The sequence below is a fragment of the Bubalus kerabau genome, chromosome 9 (genome assembly GCF_029407905.1).
Source record: "Bubalus kerabau isolate K-KA32 ecotype Philippines breed swamp buffalo chromosome 9, PCC_UOA_SB_1v2, whole genome shotgun sequence".
NCBI classification, from domain to species: Eukaryota; Metazoa; Chordata; class Mammalia; order Artiodactyla; family Bovidae; genus Bubalus; species Bubalus kerabau.
In genome coordinates, this window is record NC_073632.1 from 51,299,835 (window position 1) to 51,325,649 (window position 25,815).

General features: G+C 41.9%; 1 protein-coding gene across 1 annotated transcript in view; it reads right to left on the reverse strand.

The window, feature by feature from the left end:
• The window catches only part of CRYBG1 (crystallin beta-gamma domain containing 1), a 248,824-nt gene that overhangs the window by 31,795 nt on the left and 191,214 nt on the right, over nt 1-25,815 (reverse strand). The window contains exons 3-8 of the mRNA XM_055535300.1: nt 20,535-22,123; nt 13,651-15,952; nt 10,389-10,436; nt 10,183-10,301; nt 7,633-7,801; nt 5,183-5,322 (exon numbers count right to left, since the gene is read on the reverse strand). Coding sequence (XP_055391275.1) covers nt 5,183-5,322; nt 7,633-7,801; nt 10,183-10,301; nt 10,389-10,436; nt 13,651-15,952; nt 20,535-22,123 — 4,367 coding nt within the window. The remainder of the gene's footprint in view (nt 1-5,182; nt 5,323-7,632; nt 7,802-10,182; nt 10,302-10,388; nt 10,437-13,650; nt 15,953-20,534; nt 22,124-25,815) is intronic.

The following is a 25,815-nucleotide window of genomic DNA, read 5'->3' on the forward strand; positions in this document are numbered from 1 at the left end:
AGAAACCAAGGGTATAGTCAGAAGATTTAATATGAATGTGCCAACTTTGAGGTTATTCAAACAAGAGCAGGCTCTGAATTTCAAGGGGGGACTGGTACCTTTACAGTGGAGAGGAGTGGGAAGCATCAGTGTAACCGACACTCAAACTTGGTTTGATTAACGCAGCACGAGTATGTGTCACTACCTATAGAAGTAATATCCTTGACAAAACCCTTCGATCTGCATCTGATTATACATGAAGACCTACTGCCTGTATATATAAATTTCAGGTGACAGAAGACCAAGTTAAATGATACCTTGAAGAAGCACTTAGAAAATCCAGACTATGGCACATACGCTAAGCAGCTGACCTAAATTCTTCAAAAAAAATCAGTGGCATGGGAAACAAAGATGGGGGTATTTAAGAGATTAAAAGAGACTTTTCAAAGAGATAGGACAACCAAATATACGAGCCTTGCTTGGATACTAATTAAAAACATCTATAAAAGACATTCCTGAAACAATGGGGAAATTTTATTTATGGACTATTGGGTAGATATTATCATGGCCATATTGAAATTTTCTCAGGTGTGATAATGGTAGTTTCATAGGAAAATGTCATTATAGAGAGATTTGGGATGAAGTTTATAGGAATGAAGGGTCACAATGCCTGCAACTTACTTTCAAGTGCTCAGAAAAGAAGATAAAGCAAATATGGCAAGACGTTAACAATTACTGAATCAAAGTGGAGGGTATATGGGTGTTTGCTATCCTTTCTACTTTTGTGCTTATGTCTGAAAACTTTCATAATAAAAAGCTGGGCTTCAGTATACTCCATAAGGAAATATATGCAGTGAATATTAAATAGCAATGAAAAAGAATAAGTACACATATACTCATCAATATGGGGACTCTCAGAAACAATGTGGAGAAAAAGGAACAAGCCACAGTTCCTTATTTTAAAAGTTTAATACCATTTTTATAAATTTCAAAAGCAAGCACAGCTAAAAATACTGAAAGGACAGATACTATATGGTGACACCACAAAACAAGGGGCTGAGAAACACACAAAATTCCAGAGAGGGATCTCACACGTGGAGAAGGCAGGGGGATGGGAACAGGCGGGCTCTGCTGGGTGCTGCAGCAGCGTTAGTAATGGTGAGGTTCTCAGTTGCGTGATGACGGGCTTGTTTACTAGGCCTCATAGTTCACATACCTACATATATTTTTATATATCAAGTATTTCATGTTAGCATTGACCAAAGAATATGTGGCTATTAAAAAAATGTCCCTTGATTTCAGAACACCTGCATTCTAGTACCTGTTCTTCTGACAACTAATCCTAACAACTAATCCAACTTGATAAAGTGGCCAAACCCTGTCTTCCTTGATTAAATGATGGTGTTGGAACAGATGTTCTTTATGATGCCTTTGAAGCCTTAAAATTCCTTAATTTTATTTATTAGAAATAGACTCAAGATAAGATACACTGTCACTCCTGCAAGGATGGGTGCTGGCATTGCCAGCTGCTTAAAGACAAATCTCACTCCACACAATGTGAGAGGAAAATTTTGTTAGAAAGTTCTCATTTTCCCAAATAAGAAATTAGCAAGTAACACACTGGGTTTAATCCCTGGGTTGGGAAGAGCCCTGAAGAAAGGAAAGGCTACCCACTCCAGTATTCTAGCCCGGAGAATTCCATGGACTGTATAGTCCATGGGGTCGCAGAGTCAAACACAACACTTCCACTTTCACTTCACTTCAGTCTGAATGTGTGTATGTATAGAAAGGCCTAATGCAAATTGAACAGGCCCTGGAGTAAATCTCCTCATGGAATCTGAAGAAGCACCCCCGCACAGCTAAGGCTTCTCTTCCATCAGTTCATAGGACTGCTGCACCAACGAGGCAGTGTCAGCTTGAAAACTTGTTATCAGCTGAATTTCCCCAACCCATCAAGGCTCCCCTTGGAGATCTGTAAAAGTACTACTGACCTGGTACCAAGCTGACAGTTCAATGAGCCCAAACTCTGAACTGACGTCTAAGGCAGCTTTCTATTACCCTGATGGCAATTAAGAACCAGAAAAAAAGTGTCTGCCACCATGCAAGCCCATCAAAATGTGTAAAATATGACTGGTTTGTAACTACCATCTGTAACACCAGATTAAACTCACTGTCAAGGTAAGAAACGTTATTTAACTGTAGCTTGTTACGCTTCCACATAGTCCAAGCCTGAGTCATGAAATCATCCAGACATGGAGATAAAAACATGATGCGTGTGTGCGAGCTCAGTCACTCAGTCAAGTCCAACTCCTTCCAATCGCATGGACTGCAGCCCGCCAGGCTCCTCTGTCCATGGAATTTTCCAGGGACGAATATTGGAATGAGTTAGTTATATTTCTCAGCCTTAAATACTTTGAGAAAAAAGACTTATAGGTCTCTTTGATGTTGAAAAACTCAAAAGCAGCAAGAGATGAAGAAACTTGTGTTTTGATTCCTCCTTTTCTTCCTAATCTCTAAATATAAAAGTGCCTAAAGCTCAGATGACTTTCCTGCTCTTTTTAATTTATTTAATTGGAGAATAATTATCTTACAATATTGTGATGGTTTTTGCCATACATCAACATGAATCAGCCATGGGTATACCTGTGTCCCTCCATCCTGAACCCTCCCCACCCTATCCCTCTGGGTTGTCCCAGAGCACCAGCTTTGGGTGCCCTGCTTCATGCGTCGAACCTGCACTGGTTGTCTTTTTTACATATGGCAATATACATGTTTCAGGGGTGTTCTCTCAAATCATCCCACCCTTGCCTTCTCCCACTGAGTCCAAAAGTCTGTTCTTTACATCTCTGTCTCCTTTGCTGCCATGAATGTAGAATTGTTGGTACTGTCTTTATAAATTCCATATATATACATTATATACAGTATTTGTCTTTCTCTCTTTTTTTTAAGATTTAAATTTTATTTTATTTTTAAACTTTACAATATTGTATTAGTTTTGCCAAATATCGAAATGAATCCGCCACAGGTATACCTGTGTTCCCCATCCTGAACCCTCCTCCCTCCTCCCTCCCTATACCCTCCCTCTGGGTCGTCCCAGTGCACCAGCCCCACTGTATAATAGGCTCCAGGTTCATTCACTTCATTAGAACTGATTCAAATATGTTCCTTTTTATACTGAGTAATATTCCATTGCGTACATGTGCCACAACTTCTTTATCCATTTATCTGCCGATGGACATCTAGGTTGCTTCCATGTCCTAGCTATTGTAAACAGTGCTGCAATGAACACTGGGGTACATGTGCCTCTTCAGTTCTGGTTTCCTCGGGGTGTATGCCCAGCAGTGAGATTGCTGGGTGAAATGGCAGTTCTATTCCCAGTTTTTTAAGGAATCTCCACACTGTTCTCCATCATGGCTATTCCAATTTGCATTCCTACCAACAGGGTAAGAGGGTTCTCTTTTCCCAACATCCTCTCCAGCACTTATTGTTTGTAGACTTTTTGATGATGGCCACTCTGACCGGTGTGAGAAGATACCTCATTGTGGTTTTGAGTTGCATTTCTCTAATAATGAGTGAGGTTAAGCATGGAGATCTCATCCAGCATGGGGTTTAGATACCTTCTCCATGACCATGATTCCAGATTATATCTCCAGCCTCCCTACCCCACCTAAGATTCCAGTGTCATGTATCCAGTCACCTTCCTGACCTCTTACCTGAATGCTTGAATGGGTAGTTGGCATCTCCCATCTAATCTCCAAAACAAAACACCCGGATTTCACTCCCCCTCCCCGTTTTTTTCTATTCCAATAAATGCTGTGGTCCCAAACCCTGGACATTTCTCTGCCCCTCATACCCTACATAAAACCTGTCAACCAATGTTGTTGGTTCTGTCTTCAAAATGTATCCAGAATCTGACTGTTCTTCTACCACTACCATCACACCAAGTCACCGAAACACTTCTCGCCTATGTAACTGCAAATCTTTGCTTCCACTCTTAGCTCTTTACAATATACTTTTTCACAGAAGCTAGAGTGATCCTCCTAAAACACAAGTTAGGTTAAAGTCGTCCAATGATTTCTTATGTTCCTTGGAGTCACCTAAAATCCCTCCGGTGTCCTACAAGGTCTGACATGATACGAGCCCTCTCCACCACCAATCCTCCTGGCTCACTCTACTGCAGCCAGACCGCCCCTCAATTGCTCAAACATCCCCTGGAGGGCTGTGCAAACACTGGGCTTCCAGCCTAGGACACTTATCTACCCTGCCTCCCTGGGATGTCTCACAGCTGACTCCCTCACGTCCTCAGATCTCTGCTTAAAAGTCACCAGGGACTTTCCTGACTACTCTCTAAAGTAGCACTTCTATGGTCCCTCTCCATAATTTATGTTTCTTGTAGTATTTACCTTTGGATTCATTACATATGTATTATCTTACTCATATTCCATTAATATAAACTCTTGAGCAGTCTCTGAATATATGAATACTTATAAATTACATATATATAACTGCTGAATATACTATAAACTTATTGGAAAACATACACAAAGATAAGATCTGAAAAGGAGATTTTAAATGAACTATACAGAAGCTTTAGTGCTTTTCCCTGCATTTCGGTGCACGTCTGTCACATGCCCTGGGCTGTGCACTCCACTGTGGGGGCCACCAGCTTCAGTTCTTCAGCCTGCACTTTCTAGCCTAATTTCTCCCCTATCTGAAATATTCCCGCTTCCTTCAAAATACTCTTGCAGCTTCCTGTAATTTTTGAAATCAACATCCTAGGGGCTTTGGAAAGCATTGTGTGAAACTGTCAAAGGAAGTAGTATGCGTGTTGGCCTCCATCCCACATGAAATATCAGGGGCACACATGCTTTGAATCACCTCCTGTGAATTACCATGAAGGTATAATCTGCAACTCAGCTCTGAATGAATCATGTTCCTTTGCGATAAGGAAATCTCCACATTAAAAATGCAGTTTTCTCCCTGCACTTCCTCCAAGAAACCATTATCATTTACAAGAAAGCTGAGTTATAGTAACATAGTAACCAAAAAAATAAGATTTTTATGTACCTTATAAAAAAATAATAAAAGCTTTTAGTCAATAATTACTTAACAGGATAACAAATTAGAGATAGATTATCTGAAGTCCTCTTTTCACACTCAAAAAAGAGCTTCATTAAAACTGTATTGCAAATAAAATACTCACATGCCCCAATGTACTTTAATGGAACAAGTCTTCTGCATTATGCCAAACCCCTGCATTTCTTCAGTATCATCAAAGTAGGAATTTAGAAGTCCTAACCCTTCTGGTTCAGTAAATAAGTCAATCTGACTAACTCTGTAATCCTAAAAAAGAAAAAAAATTACATGAATACAGTATATATGTATAATAGTAACACCATGTATTAAACTCCACATTAAGCTCATTATTCCTTTTTTTAATAATTAAAATAAGCTTTAAATATACACATATGTTGCACAGATCATCTGCCACTTTATCCCTTTCCTGTTCTCACTCAGGACCTAATATGTGATCTTTTGGGGCATACACATTGCATTAGTCATGTATCTCAGCATTACATTCAAGCAAAGACCACCAAAAATGCATCTCAAGAGTTTTGGAAAGTTATTTATTTCCCTTGTCTTCACTGAAAAACCTGCTTGGCTTTCCTTGGTAACCTGGGTTTTAGTTCCTTGCTCTCCTGTGACCATTCATATCCAGAGACACTAAGCTATAGAGTGGCTGCTTCCTCAACTGTTGTCTCATGCCCACGGGCCCCTGCGGTAACACTCCTTGACCATGATGTGGGTTTGGTCTAAGTCATAAAGGCAAAGGTGCACGTTTACAGTGATTTACAAATCTCTGCACTTTGGTCACTGTTCCATGCCCTGCATGTCCATCAAACACACTACAAAAGGCCTCTCCTGGCTGAGTGCCTGGGCCTGGATCAAATATTTATTGAACCTCTTCAATGTTGCAGACCAAGGTGAGCTGAGGTACAGAAAAAATGGTAACACTTGGGTCAGTTCAGGGGCAACTCTTTCAAATATTAACAAAAGGAACAGTTAATGAGCTGAAAAGGTGATTCCCTTGAATATATGTTGTGACTTTTATGTGTCAAGGAACCATAAACACAATCTGTTAAAAAAAAAAATTCATCATGTATTAGGAACCATAAAAGTGTTTCATCTCTTTAACATGACACCATTCTGAAAAACTTACCACAAGGAAATGAATCATAAAATGTATACATTGTTAAATGCACAAAAATACTCATGAAGCATCATTTAAGACAGGAAAAAAGCTTAAATCCTATAGTAAGAAGAAAGGTAAAACAATTGAAAGCACATCATATCAGTGGGATATGATGCTCAGTAAAACCCCACACCGTGTAATACCATGAAAAGCACTAACTGCACGAGGCCTGCTACCATCAGCCAAAACAGGAGGTCTCTGGACCAGCGTGCTTCACTTCCCTCAGCCCACCTTCCTGGACCCTAAATCCCCACCCCACCAGATTCTCATCTCTCTCGCAATTGCAAATCATCGAGGATGTTCCAAGTGGGAGTATAACCATCAGCAAGCAGTACAGAGAGAGTAAAAAAGAGATTGAGAGTCAGTGTTAAAGGAAAACAACATGTACTTGTATAATGATTACAATTACAGAAAAAGCAGATTATAATATGGCCAAGAATAAGTAGAGAATTCAGAAAAATAAAGGATAGACACTACATGGGAGATAGGATTTGAATGATATTTTAAAACATTGCTTTGAGTAATAAATAAAAACTGCAGATAAATTATTCCACTATGACATTTCAAAACGGTGTCTGTTACATCTTGCATAAAGTCTATCACATTATGTACTTAAAATTATTAAGAGATAAATCATTTAGAATACCAATTACCATCTAAGTCACTCAGAAATGTTGACCCAGGAAATAACATTTTCTTCTGCCAAAAACTGTTAGTCATTCTTACTCATTCTCATTTTGGAACACGTCTTTTTCCCCTGTTGCACTCTGATACCCAAGTCTAATACACAAATGGAGCTTTTTCACTTGGAAGATACCTTTTACATTTTTAAAAGGTAAAGAATCATCAAATTCCAAGAACCACAAAGAACTGATTCAAGTTCCTCATTAATGAATAAATAACCAAGAAATGTTTACCCAATCCATAAAGTGGCCATATGTACTCATTTTCTTAAAACTCACATGAAATCCCAGAGTTAATAGCTGAATTATCTTTGGATTATTTAGCTTTCAAAATAGTCCTGTAGGCCACTCAAGATAATAAGAACTCACAGAGCAACCAAAAAAATAAGTAAAAGAAAAATCTGTTCTTACAGAGTTCATCAAAACTAGGTTATTAAATAAAATACATTTGCAGATGGGAATGGGGGACAGGAAAGAGAAATTCATGTTTCAGGATTTATTCTGAAGAAAAAGACTAATTAGAATGCTTCTTTTCTAATTAACATGTACAAATATTTAAAATATAGAAAACCTATCCATAAAACACAAAATATTTTTCCCAATCACTTTTATCACAAAATGAAACTCTTAAAAGAATCACATCCAGCATTAAGTATTTGCTGAATGAACAGATGAAATCCAGTTTGCCTTTATTAAAAGCTTACTAATTTTACCCACCTGGACCACAAGTCTGATAGAACCAATCACCATGGGCTTAGTCGACACTGTCTCATCCTCATTTCCTTCCAAAATATCTTCTATACCCCAGAGACCAGAGAGTTCCAATTCTCCTTCTTCTAAGGGGATGGAGTGCCCTTCAAAATTTGGTTTCTCATACAAAATCCAACTAAGAATAAAACACAGCAAAACTATTAGCCAGTCTTGGTGAGAGAGATTTTGATTAGTCAAATATTCTGGCCAATAGAGTGTAGAGTGTGTGAGTGTGAACGTGTGTGTGTGGATCATCCTGACCCAAGGATCAAACCTGGGTCTCCTATATTGCAGGTGGATTCTTTATCATCTGAGTCACCAGGGAGCCCCTTATAAATAATATATTAGTGGCCAATTCTCTCCCCAGTAGCTCAGTGGTAACGAATCTGCCTGCCAGTGCAGGAGATTCAACAGGAGACGCAAGTTTGATCCCTGGGTCAGAAAGATGCCCTGGCGAAGTCAATGGCAACCCACTCCAGTATTTTTGCCTGGAGAATCCCAGTGGACAGAGGAGTCTGGCAGGCTACAGTTAATGGAGTTGCAAAAGAGTAACACATGACTTAGCAACTAAAACAAAACAACAATCAGGATTTTAGAGAACTTTTGACTATCAGTATGAACATTATAGAGCTACTAATTTTTATAGTAGCTCTATAGTATAGTAAGTTTGCCAGTTGGTAGAAACATAGTAATGTCAGATAATGGACTTTTATTGTAATGTTTTTTCTTCTTATATATGTAAAAAACACTTTTGAGGGTTTTAACTTACATATTAGAGCCATATCAATGGATATACTGATACAAAGGACTACTACATGCAGGCTAATGGAAAGCATCTTTCCAGTTTTATTGAGATCTAATTGACATATCACATTGTATTAGTTTTGGCTGTACAACATGACTGTTTGATATGTGTGTATATTACAAAATGATCACCATAAGTTTATTTAATAAATCCACCACCTCACAGTTAAACAATCTTTTTTCCTGTGATGAGAATTTTTATGATCTATTCTTTAAGCAACTTTCAAATATACTGTGTAATACTTTTTTAATGACCCAGAAAGCACATTTATTCTTCTCAGCAACATAAAAACACTAAATAAAAACCTCGTGACAATATATGACAGTGCTAGTCTTAAGTGCTCATACTTCTAAGAGAGACACTAAGAAAAGTTGAAGAATCAGTATTTCATTAAAAACGAAATTATAATTTTCAGTTTTCAAATTTAAGAAAACTAACTGTATTTTCCCAGTGAATATGTTGAATATACAGAAAAATATATTAAAATATCTAAAGCCTAAAAGGAAAGATGTTGCATATTTAATCAAATGGAGAGACCCAAAGAAAAGCTTACTAATTTTTTAAACCATAAATGCCTACAGCCCTACATCTTTTTTTTAAACAAGTTTATAAATAGGTACAAAGATTCATATTTATGCCAAGTAAGTGATTTTTTTTTAAAACCGCTTTTCTTTATTCAATTTCCTGTGTATTTCCTTGAAGCAGTTAAGCTGGTAATACAATTTTTTTTCACCAGTTTCTTTACTTAACAAAAACTACCTGCTGTCAAAAAGTTAGAAAATAAATTTTAGATTAGTCCTTCACTGAACTGTCACTTAAAAAGTTAGCCAAGATATTTCCCTTATAGAATTTTTAAAATTCCTATCAGCATGCTTAGTGCATGGCCTGTCAACATGAGTAGTGCAATTCTTACCAACCTTATGGAAAATTAAAAAACCAAAAGTATATTACAGACTCTGGTGATCATTAGTCCAAACCAACATTATGTGGGAAAAATGGGAAAAAGAAATTTATACTGCTGCATTTTTCTGATTCCTCTAGCATCAACATGCGTCATTCCTAGAATCAGAAATGTTAAAAAAATGTTTTTCTTAGATACACTTTGAGTATTCACTAAGACTATGGTTTTTCCAGTAGTCATGTATGGATGTGAAAGTTGGACTGTGAAGAAAGCTGAGCGCTGAAGAGCTGATGCTTTTGAATTGTAGTGTTGGAGAAGACTCTTGAGAGTCCCTTGGACTGCAAGGAGATCCAACCAGTCCATTCTAAAGGAGATCAGTCCTGGGTGTTCTTTGGAAGGACTGATGCTAAAGCTGAAACTTCAATACTTTGGCCACCTCATGCGAAGAGTTGACTTATTGGAAAAGACTCTGATACTGGAAGGGATTGGGGGCAGGAGAAGAAGGGGACGACAGAGGATGAGATGGCTGGATGGCATCACCAACTCGATGGACATGAGTTTGGGTGAACTCCGGGAGTTGGTGATGGACAGGGAGGCCTGGCTTGCTGCAATTCATGGGGTGGCAAAGAGTTGGACACGACTGAGCGACTGAACTGAACTGAACTGAAGACTAGTATTGTCTGCCCTTCGTATTGTTCAGTTCAGTATATTGTTAAGGGCATAATTTAAAATAAGTACTGAGGACCAAACAGACAATTAAAAATGTGAAACACACACTCTGCGAGTCAGGAACACAAGGTGCCACTCTTACCATCCTCTAACGACTTTTACTAGTATCACAGGAGAGAGGCTCCAGGCGCTACAATCCTCCACGTCACTGAACACTTCAATACATGCCTCTGAGACGTCGGGCTCGCTATATATCACCACCTAAGAAAGTGAGAGTGGTATCAAGTCCTGTTGTTGCACTTTGTCAAGTCAAAATGATTCTAGACAAGGAACAGAAAATAATCTTACTTTTCCAGGTCGGGGATTGATTTTATTCTGGATGCTTCCTCTAATTGTCTGTAATCAGATGAACAAAAACACAACAAATAATTAAACTTCATGGAAAGTCCTCTTTTCCCCTCCCATGATCCTTTAAGTGAGGTCATATTTGCCTCACACTTGTCAATTTGGAAACATATCTACACATCTACTTTGATCTATACCAAAGTCATATTAAAACTTGAATCTATTAAAGGTAAGGGCTTTTTTCTTCTTCTAATTGATTTTGCCATTTCAGTTTCTCCTCATTTATATGCTTAGGAGATTTTCACCAACCTGGGAAGTTCAGGGCCCAAGAGTCAGACCTATGTTTTATACCAGTTCACAGGACCAGAATTCAGCTAAGAGATCATAATTCAAACCATCCCAGTATAATTTCAAATAAACAGAGAAATTATAATGGATCAATCACTTATCCAGAATGAGCTGAATCAATTCTGTGTGTTCCTATACATATCTTATCTGAATCTATAAATACTGTTTTTTCATCACATAACAACTAAATAAAGTGTTTATGGTATATCTCACAATGCTCACTGCACACGGTTATTTAATCCCTTTTAGAGGAACAAAATATATTTTTATACAACTACAAAACTAATCATTTTCAAGCCCATCTGACAAGACCAGTAAAACTAGAAATGTTTAAGATAATAAAAATGTAATTACACTTGTAAAAATATGATAGAACATGGACTACTTTCATTGCTGACCAAGATGCCCATTCTAAGGACTGCCTGTGATCTGATGGCTCTTGCATCACACCAGGGTGGACTATGACTGAAAGGCCACAGGAAGGGCCTCAGTAGAGCATTATTACAGATTAAAATGGCATATGTTTATTTATATGTGCACCTTTCAAGAAGATAAGCTAAAGAAAAAGCCTGATATTACAATAAAATTTCAGACATTAAAAAGAGAACAAAGCCCAAGACCTAAAGAAAAACAAATTTTTTTTTTTTTAAATCATAAAAAGGCCTTGAGAAAGTATAGAGTACTCTGTTTCTCTTTTTCACTCCACTTGACTGGGTTTTTCAAGAGATTCCATAGTGAAACTGTGTACTCTGTTGTCAGACTCACCAGATTGTTGTTAAATAAGAGAAGTGATCTAAGAATGATTAAGGAGAGAGAATAAGGCTGGACCAGTGGCAATTTTGTGCTTGAGACAAATACTTAAAAATTGCATGATTTCTAAGTGCTATAGGCTGATTCAGTTTTATTTGTTTATAGCAGTGGTTCTAAAAGTGCAATCCAGGGGTCCCTGGAGGGTCCTCAGTGCCCTTGCAGAGAGTCCATGAGGTCAAAATGATTTTCATAATTAGAAGAGGTTGTCTTTTTCACTTTCTCTCACAGGTATAGAGCAGAATTTTCCAGAGGGTCCATGACATGCGATGACATCATTGTTCTGGTGGATACTGGAATGTGCATTTGTGTGTTCTGTTTTAAATTTTTCTCAGTATTAATTACTTGATTATTTTTTTTACTGGCTGGACCACATGGCGTAGGGTAAGGGAGTTAGAGAAGGTGAGGTTTGGAAAACGAACGAGACCAGCACTTTACAGGAACAGATCACCTTTAATGAGGCGAGAACGGGCAGCAGTCAGATTAGTGAGCTGCTGCACTAACCCAAGAAAAGAGTAAGTATATATAGGCATATATGTGGAAATCTACTCTCTTAAGGGGGCCTGTTCTTCTCCAAGGTTGTTCGGAGTAGTTATCTCCTAAACAGCTGGGGCAAGGAATTCTGGAGATCGGCCAGAGGCTGGACTGGCTGGGAGCTGGGCATAATCAACCTTAATGTCCGTTTTGGTTTTTTTTGGTTTTTTTTTTCCCCTTTGGGTGAGAGTTCTTTGTTTTTCATAGAATGGTGGGGAGGACCTGGAGGGGAGTTTTAACTCCAGGCAATTTTGAGCCATGTAACTTTCCTTCACATGGCATATGGGATCTTACTTTCTAACTAAGTATCAAACCCATGCCCCAAGCCGTAGAAGCATGAAATCTTGACCACTGGACCACCAGGGAAGTCCTCAGTATTAATTTCTAATATAATAGATTCCAATAGGCATAACCCATGTGAACAAAAGCTCTTTGGGGTCCTCAATAAATCTTATTGTATATCTACATCTAGATGTGTGTGGGTGGGTGGGTGTGTGTGTGTGTATGGCATCCTAGGAGTAAAAAATTTGAAATCTTTTGAAAAAAGACATCTGAGCCTCTACTGAAAGTTCAACTACCCCTTTGAAAGAGGTTCCAGAATTATATTCCATGATAGGCTTGTAGCAAAAAACAATACAACAAATTTAAATGGGGCAGTGCCCTGTACAAACGAGGAAGGGGGCAGGATATTTTCTGCCTGGTTCTCATCTTCACTTGCTAGGCAGCCTGGTTCACAGGGTGGGCAACAGGAATACAGTTGCCACTTCTGCTCCTGGGCTTAGCAGAGCTGAGTTCTAAACTTTATCATCTTCTTCCCTCTTTCAACTTGAGTACCAAGCATCATAAATGAAAACCACAAATTTATGTCAAAAATTGAGTAAAGAAAACAACTTATAGCAGTCAGAAAAAAGATGGAGAAATCAAAATCATATTTTGCCATCCTCTCTACTATATTACAGGAAAGCACCAAGGTAAACCGAATTCTTTATTCCCCAACAGCTTTGCAAGAAAAAATATTTCCCTAACGAAAACTAATTCCAAATAAAGAGAAAACATTTTCTCAGCCATGTGGGATAAACATGGACTCCTATGTAGGGGAAGAAAGAGCGAATCTCAAAGTGCAAAAGAAAGGATTAGGAATAAGATTCTTTGGTGGGGGCGGGGGGTGGGGGTTCAAGATAAAGGAAGCCTTCACAAATCTTCACTAAATTCCAAGTATAGTGTTGAGCATCTTTACACAGAACTATGGAAGAAAAAACACCCTGTCTCTGAATTCTCAAGGTACCTTATCTATACCTTTCACAATACAACATATAAATTCACAAGTGCCCTAAAATATTTGTAGCTTATTTTTCCCTGCTAGAGTATGAATGCCTTGAGAACAGTATCCAAGTACCTTTTCTCTTGAACTTTAATCTCCATTGTACATAGTAGGTTTTCAAATGTGATGAATGAGTTAAGAAATTATTGTATAGGAGCATAACCGTTTTTAAACAAATAACATGAATTGCTCATCACCCTCTTTTTCTCTGACTGTTTAACTACCTCAAATAAATGATACTATGTTGCTACTTACTGTTGTATCTGATAATGCCATTCCAGAAAAAGAAATGCTTGGGTCAAACCAGCTGGCTTTGAAGAGACCAGTGAAGTCTGTGTCACTGCTTCCATAGCTCGGCAAGTTTGATTTAAGAACACTTTCAGTATGATTAGACGTATCACCGTTGGTCTTCAGTTTTGAAAATTCAGAAAATTTAGTTTCTGCAATGGGAAGGTTGCTTTGCAAATCCACATCCTTCTTGGTTTCCTCTTTTTGCAGGCACTTTTCCATGGGGCTCAGACTTTTCAATCCCGAATGAGACGTATCTGATGAGTTGAAATTGAAGACCTTTAAGTTACTGGCTGGCAGACTTGGTTGTTCTTTCTCTGTACTACAGGGTGGGGCACTCTCAGCCACGGGCTGCAACACGGAAGGTCGAGAAAGAGAACTGCTATGAGCAGTACCGAAAGATGTGGTCATGGTATTGACTGATGTTACAGAGGGAGAAAAGATTTTGTCTTGTGGTAGAGAAGATAACAAGCTTGAGAAAAGTGCACTTTTTTCTAGCCTCGATCTCTTGACTCCACCATTCTGGACATCCTTGTTCTCTTTGTCATTGACTTCTGGAGCTGCCAGGGGCTCGTCTTTCCCATTAGTATGAGTCTGCAAGGACTTGAAGAGGACACTCTGTTCAGTGGATGAACGTTTGGGCCTCAGTTTGGATTTGGTGTCAAGATTCTGCATCAAATGTAAAGCTGGTGACATTTCCAACTGGCCTTCCTTTTTCTTCCCCAAACCAAAGGTAAACACGTTGGGATCAAACACCTTTTCTAAATTGTCCTCGTGAATAGGCGGCATGGCAAAGTGAGGGGCGGGGGAGTTTGGTAGCCTGGTCTTCTTTTTCTTCTGGGGCATACACACAGTGCTGTCCATCTTTTTTATAATCTCAGTGAATTTTTCCATGTCAGAAGAAGAATCGAATACACTATCATCACTACCAGCAGAGATGTTCAAAAGACTGGCAGGACTGCCCTGGCCATTCACAGCACTCTGACTGGGTCTTTGGGGAGTTTCTAAATGACTTCTGTTGTCAGGGAGGCTGGTGGCGGTGGATTCAGCCTTCAGGGGTTTTTTGCTGTCCTCACTCTGAGCCTGGACAGGCAGAGTTGCTTCTGATTCGGGCGGCATGACTTGTGCGCCAGATTTTACTACATGTTCCTCTTTGCAGTGAATGTGTTTGGGTGACGTGCCCTTATTGCCCTGTACTTCCTCTTTCTGGGGAGCACCACTTGCAACGGAAACCACTTGGAGTTCATTATTGTGACAGCTTGGCAACTGTGCTTCTCTAACTTCAGAGCTATCTGTGATGATCTGGGAGCAGACCCCCTCCATGCTCTCCACAGGGAGCATGAAGGACCTGACCTGGACTAGGACCTTGGATGGACACTCATCTCCCACAGCTTGCGGGCTGTGCTCTGGGGACAAAGGAGGGCTTGTCTCCCCTCCTCCTTCTCTTCCTCCTGCAAGTTTGGAGGGGGGCATTGTCTCATTATTCTGATGAGATATAGGCAGAGTACATCCATTATGGCTTTCTGACTCTCTGAGATCAGTGCACAGAGAACTGCTTACAGGAGCTTGAGCACATGTGTCTTTGGTATCATCTGCAGGAATGGGGGCAGCCAGTGACAGAGAAGGCCCATTAGATGACTCAGCTGGGGGCAGTGAGTCACAAAATCCAGGCTGCGGGTTTGGTATGGCTGTTGGAGGCGGATCTTTGGTATCAAGAATGGCAGGGGTGTTTTCTGCCATATTAGTCATATTTTCAAGTTCAAGTCTTTTGCTGTTAGCAGCCTTGGAGTCATTCTCTCCTAAGAGCTCCTGGTCCTTAACGGGAGTCAGAGCAGCAACCACTGGTTCGGAAGGGCAGCCAGCATGTGTTTGCACATCTACCTTATCACCTTGGGGAAGCTGAGAAACGGGAGTCTCCTCTTCAGGAAGCGTCACTTTGGCTTCTGCAGATGTTGGCTTCCCCAGCACACCGTTCTGGTGACTATTTGGCATCACCTTCTTTTCAGGCAGCTCCATTTCCTTGGCTTTTTTGGCTAAATTCAGCTTTGCCCTCTCAACAAATGTTTTATTAGAGGCAGGAGTGTTCTTCAAACCTCGAATGTCAGTGTGTCTTGGGCTGCTGTTTGCCCGCTTGTTTTCAAATAAGGAGATTTTGGTGGCAGTGTTTCCTTTGTGAACCGGCTGGCTAAATGGATTATGCTCATTTCCCAAACTGTCAAGATTCTTAGGGTTTTTAAGATTTAGTTCCACGTGTTTGGGCCTGGCAGGGCTGCAAGAATAAAACAGTATCAAGATAAATTTATTGACCTAGGTTTTAAAGCAAACACAGCAATTTACTACAAAACTGAAAAGCCAACATCTGATAGGTAACATTTTTTTATGAAATTATTTTTAAACCATCCTATATATACTGTCAGTTATCTTTAATGGATGTTTTGCTTTCTTATGAGAGATGAGAAAATTATGCAGCTAAGAAACTCTAGAGGTGAGAGGTTAACAAGTTTATCATAAGTACAGTGCTTGGCACTAGAGTTGGCCCAAAGAACATTAGAACAAATTTGAATACTTCATGCACTCCCATACTTTAAATATGTAAATGATTTTCCCCAGAACCAACTGTACTACTTATCATAACTTTTTAATTTACATTATCTCAAAGAGCTGGATTATAAAAAATATTTATTTACCTCTTTGAACAGTTTATTCCCTTCATCCTTCCTCCATAAAATTTTTCTGATTACATAAAGTGTGTTCACTATAGACCATTTGGAAAATATAAAGACAAAAAATCACTCATAATCCTAACCACTCAAACAATATCCCTGTCAACATTCTAGTACACTTCCTGTCTTTTTTGTATGCATAGGGAAATATTTTCAACAAAATTGAGATTAGTCTGTTTATAGAGTTTGGCACCTCACCTTGAATTTAACATTTTTCAAGTTACTAAAAATTTATTTGAAAAGTCTTTATAACGTCTGCACATAAAAGTCCAGCATATAGATGTACCATAACTTACTCATCATTACTCAACTGTTGGTTCTGCCACCATTTGTTCTCCTCTCTTTCTCACATTTCTTGGGTATAATTGTGTTGTGCAGCGCTAAGTCTCCTCAGTCATGTCTGACTCTTTGTGACCTCTTGGACCATGGCCCACTAAGCTCCCCTGCCCACAGGATTCTTCAGGTAAGAATGCTGGAGTGGGTCTTCCTGACCCAGGGATCAACCCGTGTCCCTTACATCTCCTGCATTGGCAGGTTGGTTCTTATCACTAGGGCCACCTGGGAAGCCCATGAAATTAAAAGTCTTTGAATGTATACAGTTTTCTTTCTGAGGAAAAAAAAATGTGCTCTGGCTCTTACGCTAATTATCTGGGTGAACTCGGTCAAGTTACTTTAGCTCTCTGGACTCTACCTTCTCTATCTATAAAAACTAACAGACGAAAAACTAGATAGTTTAGAACAGAGTTGGTTCACACACACACGTTATGGTTGAAGACATCCTTGTAGTTCTCTTCAAGGGTCGCCGTTGGGGACAGTAGAGACTGGGGGATGGAACTGCTGGCCAGCAACCCTCCTTTCAACTAGAATCACTCTGACTTATCTATTACATATGTCACTTTTACATAAGCTTTCCAAGAAGAACAGACTCTAAAACAAAAATAAAAATATGTCTAAATCATTGGTCTAGTGGTTTATAAAAGGTAAGAGATAACAGCCACTAACATTCACTAATGGCCAAGCACTTTCTATGGCCTGCCTCATAATTTGCCTGAAGTCACACAGCTATTAAGTGACAGAAGCCAGGTGTTCTTGTTTCAGATGCCATGTTCCTAACAACCCTTCTATCCTGTTTTCCCAGGAAAACAGTAACCTCCTCTGGTTCTCTCCAGTTTTATGAGCCAAGGAGCCAATAAATTATCATGAGATCTATAAGATAATCATACTTTAGAGGCCATCTTGATAAAGAGAATACAAAGTAGAGAAGTAGTAAGATCTCACACTGTCTCCTGCATGGACTCACTGGCCTTCAAGAAGGTGGCCCTGATGAGCCCTTTGAAGGAACAGGCAGGATGACTTTGGATGATGACACCTTATCCTTCTAGATAAAATGAGAAGACTGAGAAGACTTGAGAAGTCCTTCCTAAATACAGCATTTAGCATTAGATTTTTAAAAAATTTTTAATTAAATACTAAATTTGCTATATTCTCATGAATTTCTCCCAGGCATTGCTTTCTCCTGTATCTTGAGATATCTAGGTTCCCCCATGGTGGACCCATATCTGAAATTTAAAAGCAAAATTAACTTATAAGCACTTCCTTAAAGATTAAATTCTAAAGCCAGTGAGATAAGTAAGAGAACTTACAAATGTTATCAGTTAATAAGGGATGTTCACATATCAGGGAATATACATTTTAAAAATTCTCACTGATCACCTAAAGGAACTTAGTCAAACATCAAAGCAGACCTTATGATGTAAGTGGAAAACACTCTAGCTTAGCCAATAAGCTACATTAAGGACAGGACACACGTATCTGCACATTAAAGATTTACACGAAGATCAAAATACATTTTACAACCAAACTTTCTGTGCTATTAACTTCTGCTACTGAGAGTCACTACAATTAACCTGGTTCAAACTGATTAAAAGGAAGGCTCCTATAATTCATGTTGTAATGCCTTCATTAAGATGTGAGAAGGGAAAATACCCTGAAGTCTAAGAACCTGTGACTATAATATGAAAGAAAATTCTCCTTATTCTAAACATACCATTTTAAGAATCTCAACATTCAATACTTGGTAGAGAACTGAAAACATAATTTCTCTAACAGCATCAATAAACATGCTTCTTCATAATGATTATTTTTCAGGGAATATAAAATAGTTTTAACTCTAAAATTTCAGATTCAAGTTGTTTTTATAATCTGAGTAACACTTCTACTTGAAATACAATCAGAGGAAAAACTAAAGGGTCTGAAAAAAAAAAAATCCATCAGTCAAATGGAAATGGGTCAAAGGACTGGAAAGAATTATTAAGTCTCCATTCCAATCGTTGGCCAGTTCACCAAGTGCAAGGCCATGCACAAAACAGAATTAAACTGAGCCTCTGGGAAAGGAAAATTTTAGGTAGAAAATAATTATTCCTTAGAAAAGGACATTTGGTTTAGTTCTATTACAGGAAACAGCACATGAAGATTTTCATGTAAGAGGCTTTGTTTGTTTACCCTATCCCTTAACAGTGTAACATTTCTGGTTTTTCCACTGGTGTATTCTGATTGGAAGACAAGAAGCGTCCTTAATCAGTACACAACAACATGTCTCTAAGGCTCACACTTAGGAGGTCTGAACGTTCAGTCACACTGGCCTTCTGCAAATAATGGGCATCATTCACTCAGGTTATTTTTCCAAGGCTGTTCTTACAGAATAAATTGCTGACTCCATCAAAGTGCTCCAGGTTGGCAGCTGGGTGAGATAGCTCAAGTTATTCATTAAGCAGGTTTTCCTCGCGAGTGTTTACCAAGCAGACCTCCTACTCTTAAGCTTACTTATCCAAGAATTCAAGCAGAATGAATCTGTTCAGTTTATGAATCATAATGTTGGGAAAGTCTCAGCTTTAAAAAATGTGTGAATATAGGAAAACACCTTGAGCAGTTTAGATACTCATTTTCACATTTGCTGACTGAGAGATAGGGGAGAGTTGCTAGGGAAAGGGGGAGAGTCTTGAGTTTTATAGGGTGCCCTCCCTGTCCTGTCTGCCTATACAGACTTCACTCACCATCAAGGCACAATCCCACTTCCTCCAAAAAAAAAAAATATCAACAGTGATTTCCTCCTCCTTTCCACACCCCCAGCCTTAGGGATGGTAACATTCATGTGGCAGTTTAATCAGATTATCACCTCATGTAGTTATTTGATTTGTCGGCATCTTGGGTGCTGGACTGTGCCATAAACTGTTCAAAGGCAAATATACAGTGAATCACAGTTGTGACTTTCCCCGCATAGTTCCCAGCACAGAAGGTACTCAATAAATATTTGAAAAATCAATAAACTTAACAGCACAGTGGTCATAGTCAGCTGTTGACCTTGATCCTTCTAATGTGTCCTTTCATTTGTCAAACAGCTTCCCAGTAAAAACACTGATTTTTCTTCAATAACTGAAAAATACGTTTTAGTCTGGGAGCAAAAATATCACCAAACACCCCCCCAAAAAAAAAAATCACCAAACTTCCTAACATCATAAAGGGGAAGAAACAACGGAGATACTTGTATTAGAGATTTTTTTTTAAGCTTTAGGCCAATAATGCACTAAGTTCCATAAAAGGTTCTGTGAATTCTTGTAAATGCACACATATCAAAGTTACTGGGTATACTGTACACGCTCGAGTTTGCTCCCTGTTTTCAAATTCACTGCATTTGTGTTTTAAGAATGTTCCACCCAGGAATGCTGGTGTATATTTTGAATAAAGAATAGAATGAGCTCCGGTCAAGCCACGAGGTCGTCTATTAGTTATGTAAATACTGAACCTTAAGAGATATCTTACTTTTACATTCACTGAACTTAAAAGCCTTATATTAATAGGAATTATTAATAACAACCGACTAGGGTCCTGAACGGGCCATCTTCTTAAACCTTAACTGTGTCAACTACTCCTTCACCATCTCAATTTCACCACCCAGGAGAAAATTCAATGCACAGGCAGTTCCTCCAGGAATGCAAAGACTCGGAGCCCCTCAAGAGCCGCTGGGCTGGCCCAACCCAACTCTTAAGCTTACTTATCCAAGAATTCAAATAGAATGAGTCTAGGCAGTTTATGAATGATAATGTTGCAAGTGACCCCGCAGTTACTTACAGGGTCACTTTCGTGGTCACCGTTGACCTGCCCACACCGAAGTGGTTCCTGGGCTTCAAGCCCTCGGAGGCGTCAGAACCTCCAGCCGATCTGCCCAAGTCTCTGCTTCGACCTCCGTCTCCCCGGCCGTCCAAGAGGTGGGGGAGCGGCCCCCTCTTGTGCTCGGGCTTGATCTCAGGCAGTAGCGAGCTGCTCTTAACCGTGAGCTCCCGGGGGATGACTCGGGCCGCCTCCTCCCCGCTTTCCTTGGCGGCAGGGCTGGGGCCGGGGTCTGGCGCCCTCTTGAGAGGGGAGTCCTTGGCCGTAGGCCGCGGGCCGCCTGCGGGCGAGGTGGGCACAGCCTCGGGGACGCGGCTCCGGCCCCTCCTCTTGGTGGGGGACGAGGCGGGCGGCGGCTGTTTGCTCCGCTCCGGCTCCCCTCGGAGCTGCCCTTTGGGGCTGGGGCTGGGCTTGGACTCTAGGCCGGCAGCGGAGGCAACGCCCCCATTGGGGGCCGCCTGCAGAGGAGATTTCACTTTCTTTTCTGCACAGCCATTCTCGGCGGCCGCGTCTGGCGCCACCTCGTCCTCGAACACCGTGTCGTCCCGGGGCACACAGTCGGGCAGCGGCGGGTCAGCGCCGGGGGAGTCGGTGGATCTCTGCGACCGCCTCCGTCTCCCAGACCTGCGGCCGCTCGACCTCTTTTCCATGTCGTCGCAATCGCCGCAATCTCCCGCCCCGGGGCTGATCACGACCGGCTCGTCCACCTGTGCCACCTCGGTCTTACTCAAGTAGATGTCCAGAGTCAGCACTTTCGCTGGGTGGGCGCGCTCGCGGGGCCGGCAGTCTTGCCCCGGGGGCTCGGCTTTGACTGGTGCTGAGCCCGCCCGGTTCTCCGCACCCTCTGCGGGCTGGTCGCCGGGCGGAGCTGAAGAGTCCTCCGGGGCTTGGCTCAGCGCACCCTGGGGCTCCGGAGAGCTTCCGTGGGCACACAAGCGAGGGGCCCCGTGGACGGGATGCTCCCCAGTAGGCGAGCCCGGCACGCCCCTCGATCCCTGGGTGGGCTCCTGCTCGCGGCCAGCGCCGGGCGAAGCGTCCTCCCCGGGACTGCGGATGAGTGCCTCTGCGTTCTCCCGCTTGGAAGAGTTCTCTAATGAGGAATGCAGCTGCTTGGCAGTGGCGGTGGCATCTGGGAAGGTCTCTCCCTCTGCCTCCAGAGGTTCTAATTGGGGTGAATCACTTTCACGGCCCTGCTGCACAGCCGCAGCTGCATGGCTGCCCCGGCCAGGTGATCGCTTGGCGTCCGGGGGGGCTGCCTGCACGCAGCCCTCGAGGTGTTCACCCTCCGGCTCCTGGCACTTCTCCTGTGGGGAGCCCTCCTCGCATGCGTCTGTCGGCCTTGGTTGGCCGCCCAGAGGTTGACTCTTCTCAGTCTCTCTTTCCGGGAGTCTGGAAGAGGTTACTTCTTTGGGAGAGCCTGGTTTGGTATTTGAGCTGGTGGGACTCTCTAACCCATTTCTGCTGTTCCTTCTCCTTCCGGCCGTGAACAGAGTGCCAAGTTTTCCCAAAACTGGCTTCCTTTTGTTCTCTTCTGGTGGTTGTGCTCTGGACTGAAAAATAAAAGGGGATGGGAGAGACAGATGTGAGAATCCTGCTTTTCCTTTTAGTATTAATAGTAAGTACATTATGGAACTACAAGCCAAAATGATAATAGGCTAGAGTTTCTAATTGAAAGTGAGAGTTACATTTTCGCATTCATTCCAACAAAATAATTTTTTTTCACTTTTTGAATTTTTCTCAAACACTATTTATCCTTGTGCTACCGAAGAGTAACATTTCCTTTATCTATAGAAAGAAAATCATGAGAGAAAATTCGGAACGTCCAAATAATCACCCATGCAAAATAAATAACTCCCAGTTCTATGTTTTGCTTTAAACTTGTTAGTCGTTCAGTAGTGTCCGACTCTTTGCAATCCCTTGTACTGTAGTGCGCCAGGCTCCTCTGACCATGGGATTCTCCAGGAAAGAATACTGGAGTGGGTAGCCATTCCCTTCTCCAGGGGATCTTCCTGACCTAGAGGTTGAATCTGGGTCTCCTGCATTGCAGGCAGATTCTTTACTGTCTGAGCCACCAGGGAATCCCATAAAGATGTAATTTCAAACAGCCATGTCTGCCTACAGGGCAGCAGTAAACATGCTAAAGTATGTTAAAAGTGGGATTTTTTTCCCCCTGAAATACCGCCACTTCTTTCTGGAGGCAGGAAGAAGAACGAGGAAAAACAGTCTTCTCTTCCAGAACAGAAAGAAGCCACTTTGGGTTCAACTGAAAAACCTTAAGAAATCGAGTTCAAGTACGTGGGTGTGCCCCCAGCCAAGTCGGAGGTTCTCAGAGGGCCAGGCTGCGCCGGTCCAATGGGAGAAGCACGTGGACATTCAAACACCTACTGGTCCCCAGGGAACACAGCTGGCCACTGCCCAGCTCACCCAAGAGGCTCTTTCCCGTGGGGGTGTTCCTGGGTGTCAATATGGGGGCAGGTGCTGGAGGGAGGGCAAAGGTGCAGGGTGACCACTTTTGTAGGTCCCCCGCCACGGGTCACGGAGGACAGAAGAGCGCAGGACTCTCCCACACCGACCTCAGCCAGGGATCGGTTCCTCAGCAACCCAATGGGCTCAGGGTCCGACCTATCCAAGGGAAGGGCACCACCGCCCCCCACCCCCACCCCCGGCCACCTGCAAGAGCCGCCCAGTGCCCGTGCCCACAAAGGGGAAAACCCGTTCCTGTTCCATAGCCTGGGGCAAAACGGCCGGCACCTGGTACTGGCGCGGGAAGCCAGGAGAGCGCTCAGAACAAATCAATAAAAGCAAATCCGCCAATGGGCGCACAGCGCGCACAGAGCTGAGAGCCGAGGGGCGGGGCGCGCAAGAAGAAGAGGAGGCCCGCCTGCCGGACGGAGGGACGGAGCTCAAGCGGGAATCCAGTCTGGCTCCCAGCGGAGGGAAGTCTATTCCTGGTGACAAGCCCATTGAAACACAACCCCACATACATCTGGCTACAATAGATTTAATATTAAGATTACCTCTTCCACCTGAAACCCAGGAGCTAGCTTGAGCCCCACCTTTTCTGAAAGGTGAACACGCAGGGCAGTTTTTACAATATTGACTGTTTACAAGAGAAGTTCCTGAATCACTCTTTAAAGACTGCTCCATTTCATTTGAAGTATATGCAGCCAGTGGACTTTGGAGATGGTGGTAAACAGGAAAGACTAAGATAAAGCATGGAATTAACAGGGTCCACAAGCACTCACTGAGACAGCCCTGTTACTATATGCTGTGCTGTGCTTAGTCACTCATTCGTGTCCGACTCTTTGCGACCCCATAGACTATGGCCTGCCAGGCTCCTCTAGAATACTGGAGTGGGTTGCCATTCCCTTCTCCAGGGGATCTTCCCCACCCAGGGATCAAACCCAGGTCTCCTGCATTGCAGACAGATTTTTTACTGAGACACCAGGGAAGCCCCCTGTTACTGTAACATGTAATTCTGTAACAGCAATGTGAGGTGCTTGTCACCCTACAGCCGAAAGGAGGAAAGGAAAGATCCCAGCTGAGAGACTTCAGGTATGTTATGTGTGGGGGCAATATCAGGATTCAAGCCCAGGTCCTCATCTTCCAACCCCAGCTCCCTCAACCCCACCCTACAGGACATGATGGTGCAATGGGCACCCCGAGCCAGAGTTAGCCCAGGGGAGTAGACTGCAGACCACACTTCCCACAGGAGCTCATAAGGAAGTGCTCCTGAATCAGATTTACTGACAAACTCCAGAGGTGATTCTTCAGGTGGGAGAAGCAGCTGGTGGGAACTTTGGAACTAAACAGCTACAGTGTGAGGAGATGGACAATGGAATGTTGTGGCCACAGAGAGATTTTGTGACTGAGTTGATATGCTTTTAAAATCTAGCCAAATTGATTAATAATTCAATTATTCAGTGGTTATATAAACAACATAGAAGAATTCACAGTGTAATTTAAGGGAAAAAAAGTTAAAATACTTGTTTCTTAAGGAATATGTTTGGACTCTTTCACTATGTGTCAAAGGCATTACATGATTTTTAAACATAATAAATCCTTCCTTATGTGCTAGACTTGCTAAGTGATTTATATAGATTCTTATCAGAGACTGTCCTTAAGATAGGTAGTGTTTTTATGCTCATTTGCCAATGTTTCTTATCCCTGCTTAAGGTCCCACAGTCAGTAGTCTTTTTAACTTTAGGAATGGAGCTCTTTGTCTCTGGTGCCTGGACAGGCCTTTAAACATATCCTAAGGCAATGGCAACCCACTCCAGTATTCTTGCCTGGAAAATCCCATGAACGGAGAAGCCTGGTGGGCTGCAGTCCATGGGGTCGCTGAGGGTTGGACACGACTGAGCGACTTCACTTTCCCTTTCCATTTTCATGCATTAGAGAAGGAAATGGCAACCCACTCCAGTGTTCTTGCCTGGAGAACCCCAGGGACGGGGGAGCCTGGTGGGCTGCCGTCTCTGGGGTAGCACAGAGTCAGACACAACTGAAGTGACTTAGCAGCATGGACTTCCCTGATAGCTCAGTTGGTAAAGACTCCGCCCACAATGCAAGAGACCCCAGTTCGATTCCTGAGTTGGGAAGATCTGCTGGAGAAGGGATAGACTACCCACCCCAGTATTCTGGCCTGGAGAATTCCATGTTCTGTATAGAACATGGGGTCGCAAAAAGTCAGAGTCGACTGAGAGACTTTCACTTTTCATGGACTTCCCTGGTGGCTCAGACAGTAAAGAATCCGTCTGCAATGCAGGAGACCAGGGTTCGATCCCTGGGTTGGGAAGATCCCTTGGAGGAGGGCATGGCAACCCACTCTAGTATTCTTGCCTGGAGAATCCTCATGGACAGAGGAGCCTGGTGGGCTACAGTCCATGGGGTGGAAAAGAGTCAGACAGGATTGAGCAACTAAGCATAGCACAAAGAAGTAGCCAGAAATAGGTTTGAGTCTCATTGGCTTAATTCTAGCCCGTGTCCAAAGTAAACTAGTGTACAAATTATTCTGTCCTGCCAATGATGTTGCAATCAATCCATTTTTCCCATACAGCTGAAAGGTGTCTGATCAGCAGTCTTCTCTGTTCATTTTTTTTTTTTTCCATTTTTGGCTATAGCTGCTTTTTACAAAATCAATTGTTCTTTGTAACTTGGTCTCATCAACTACTCGACTCCTCCTTCCCCCAGAGGAGCAGCCAGTCTGTCAACTGTCAAACTGCTCTGTTTATTGAACTTACTT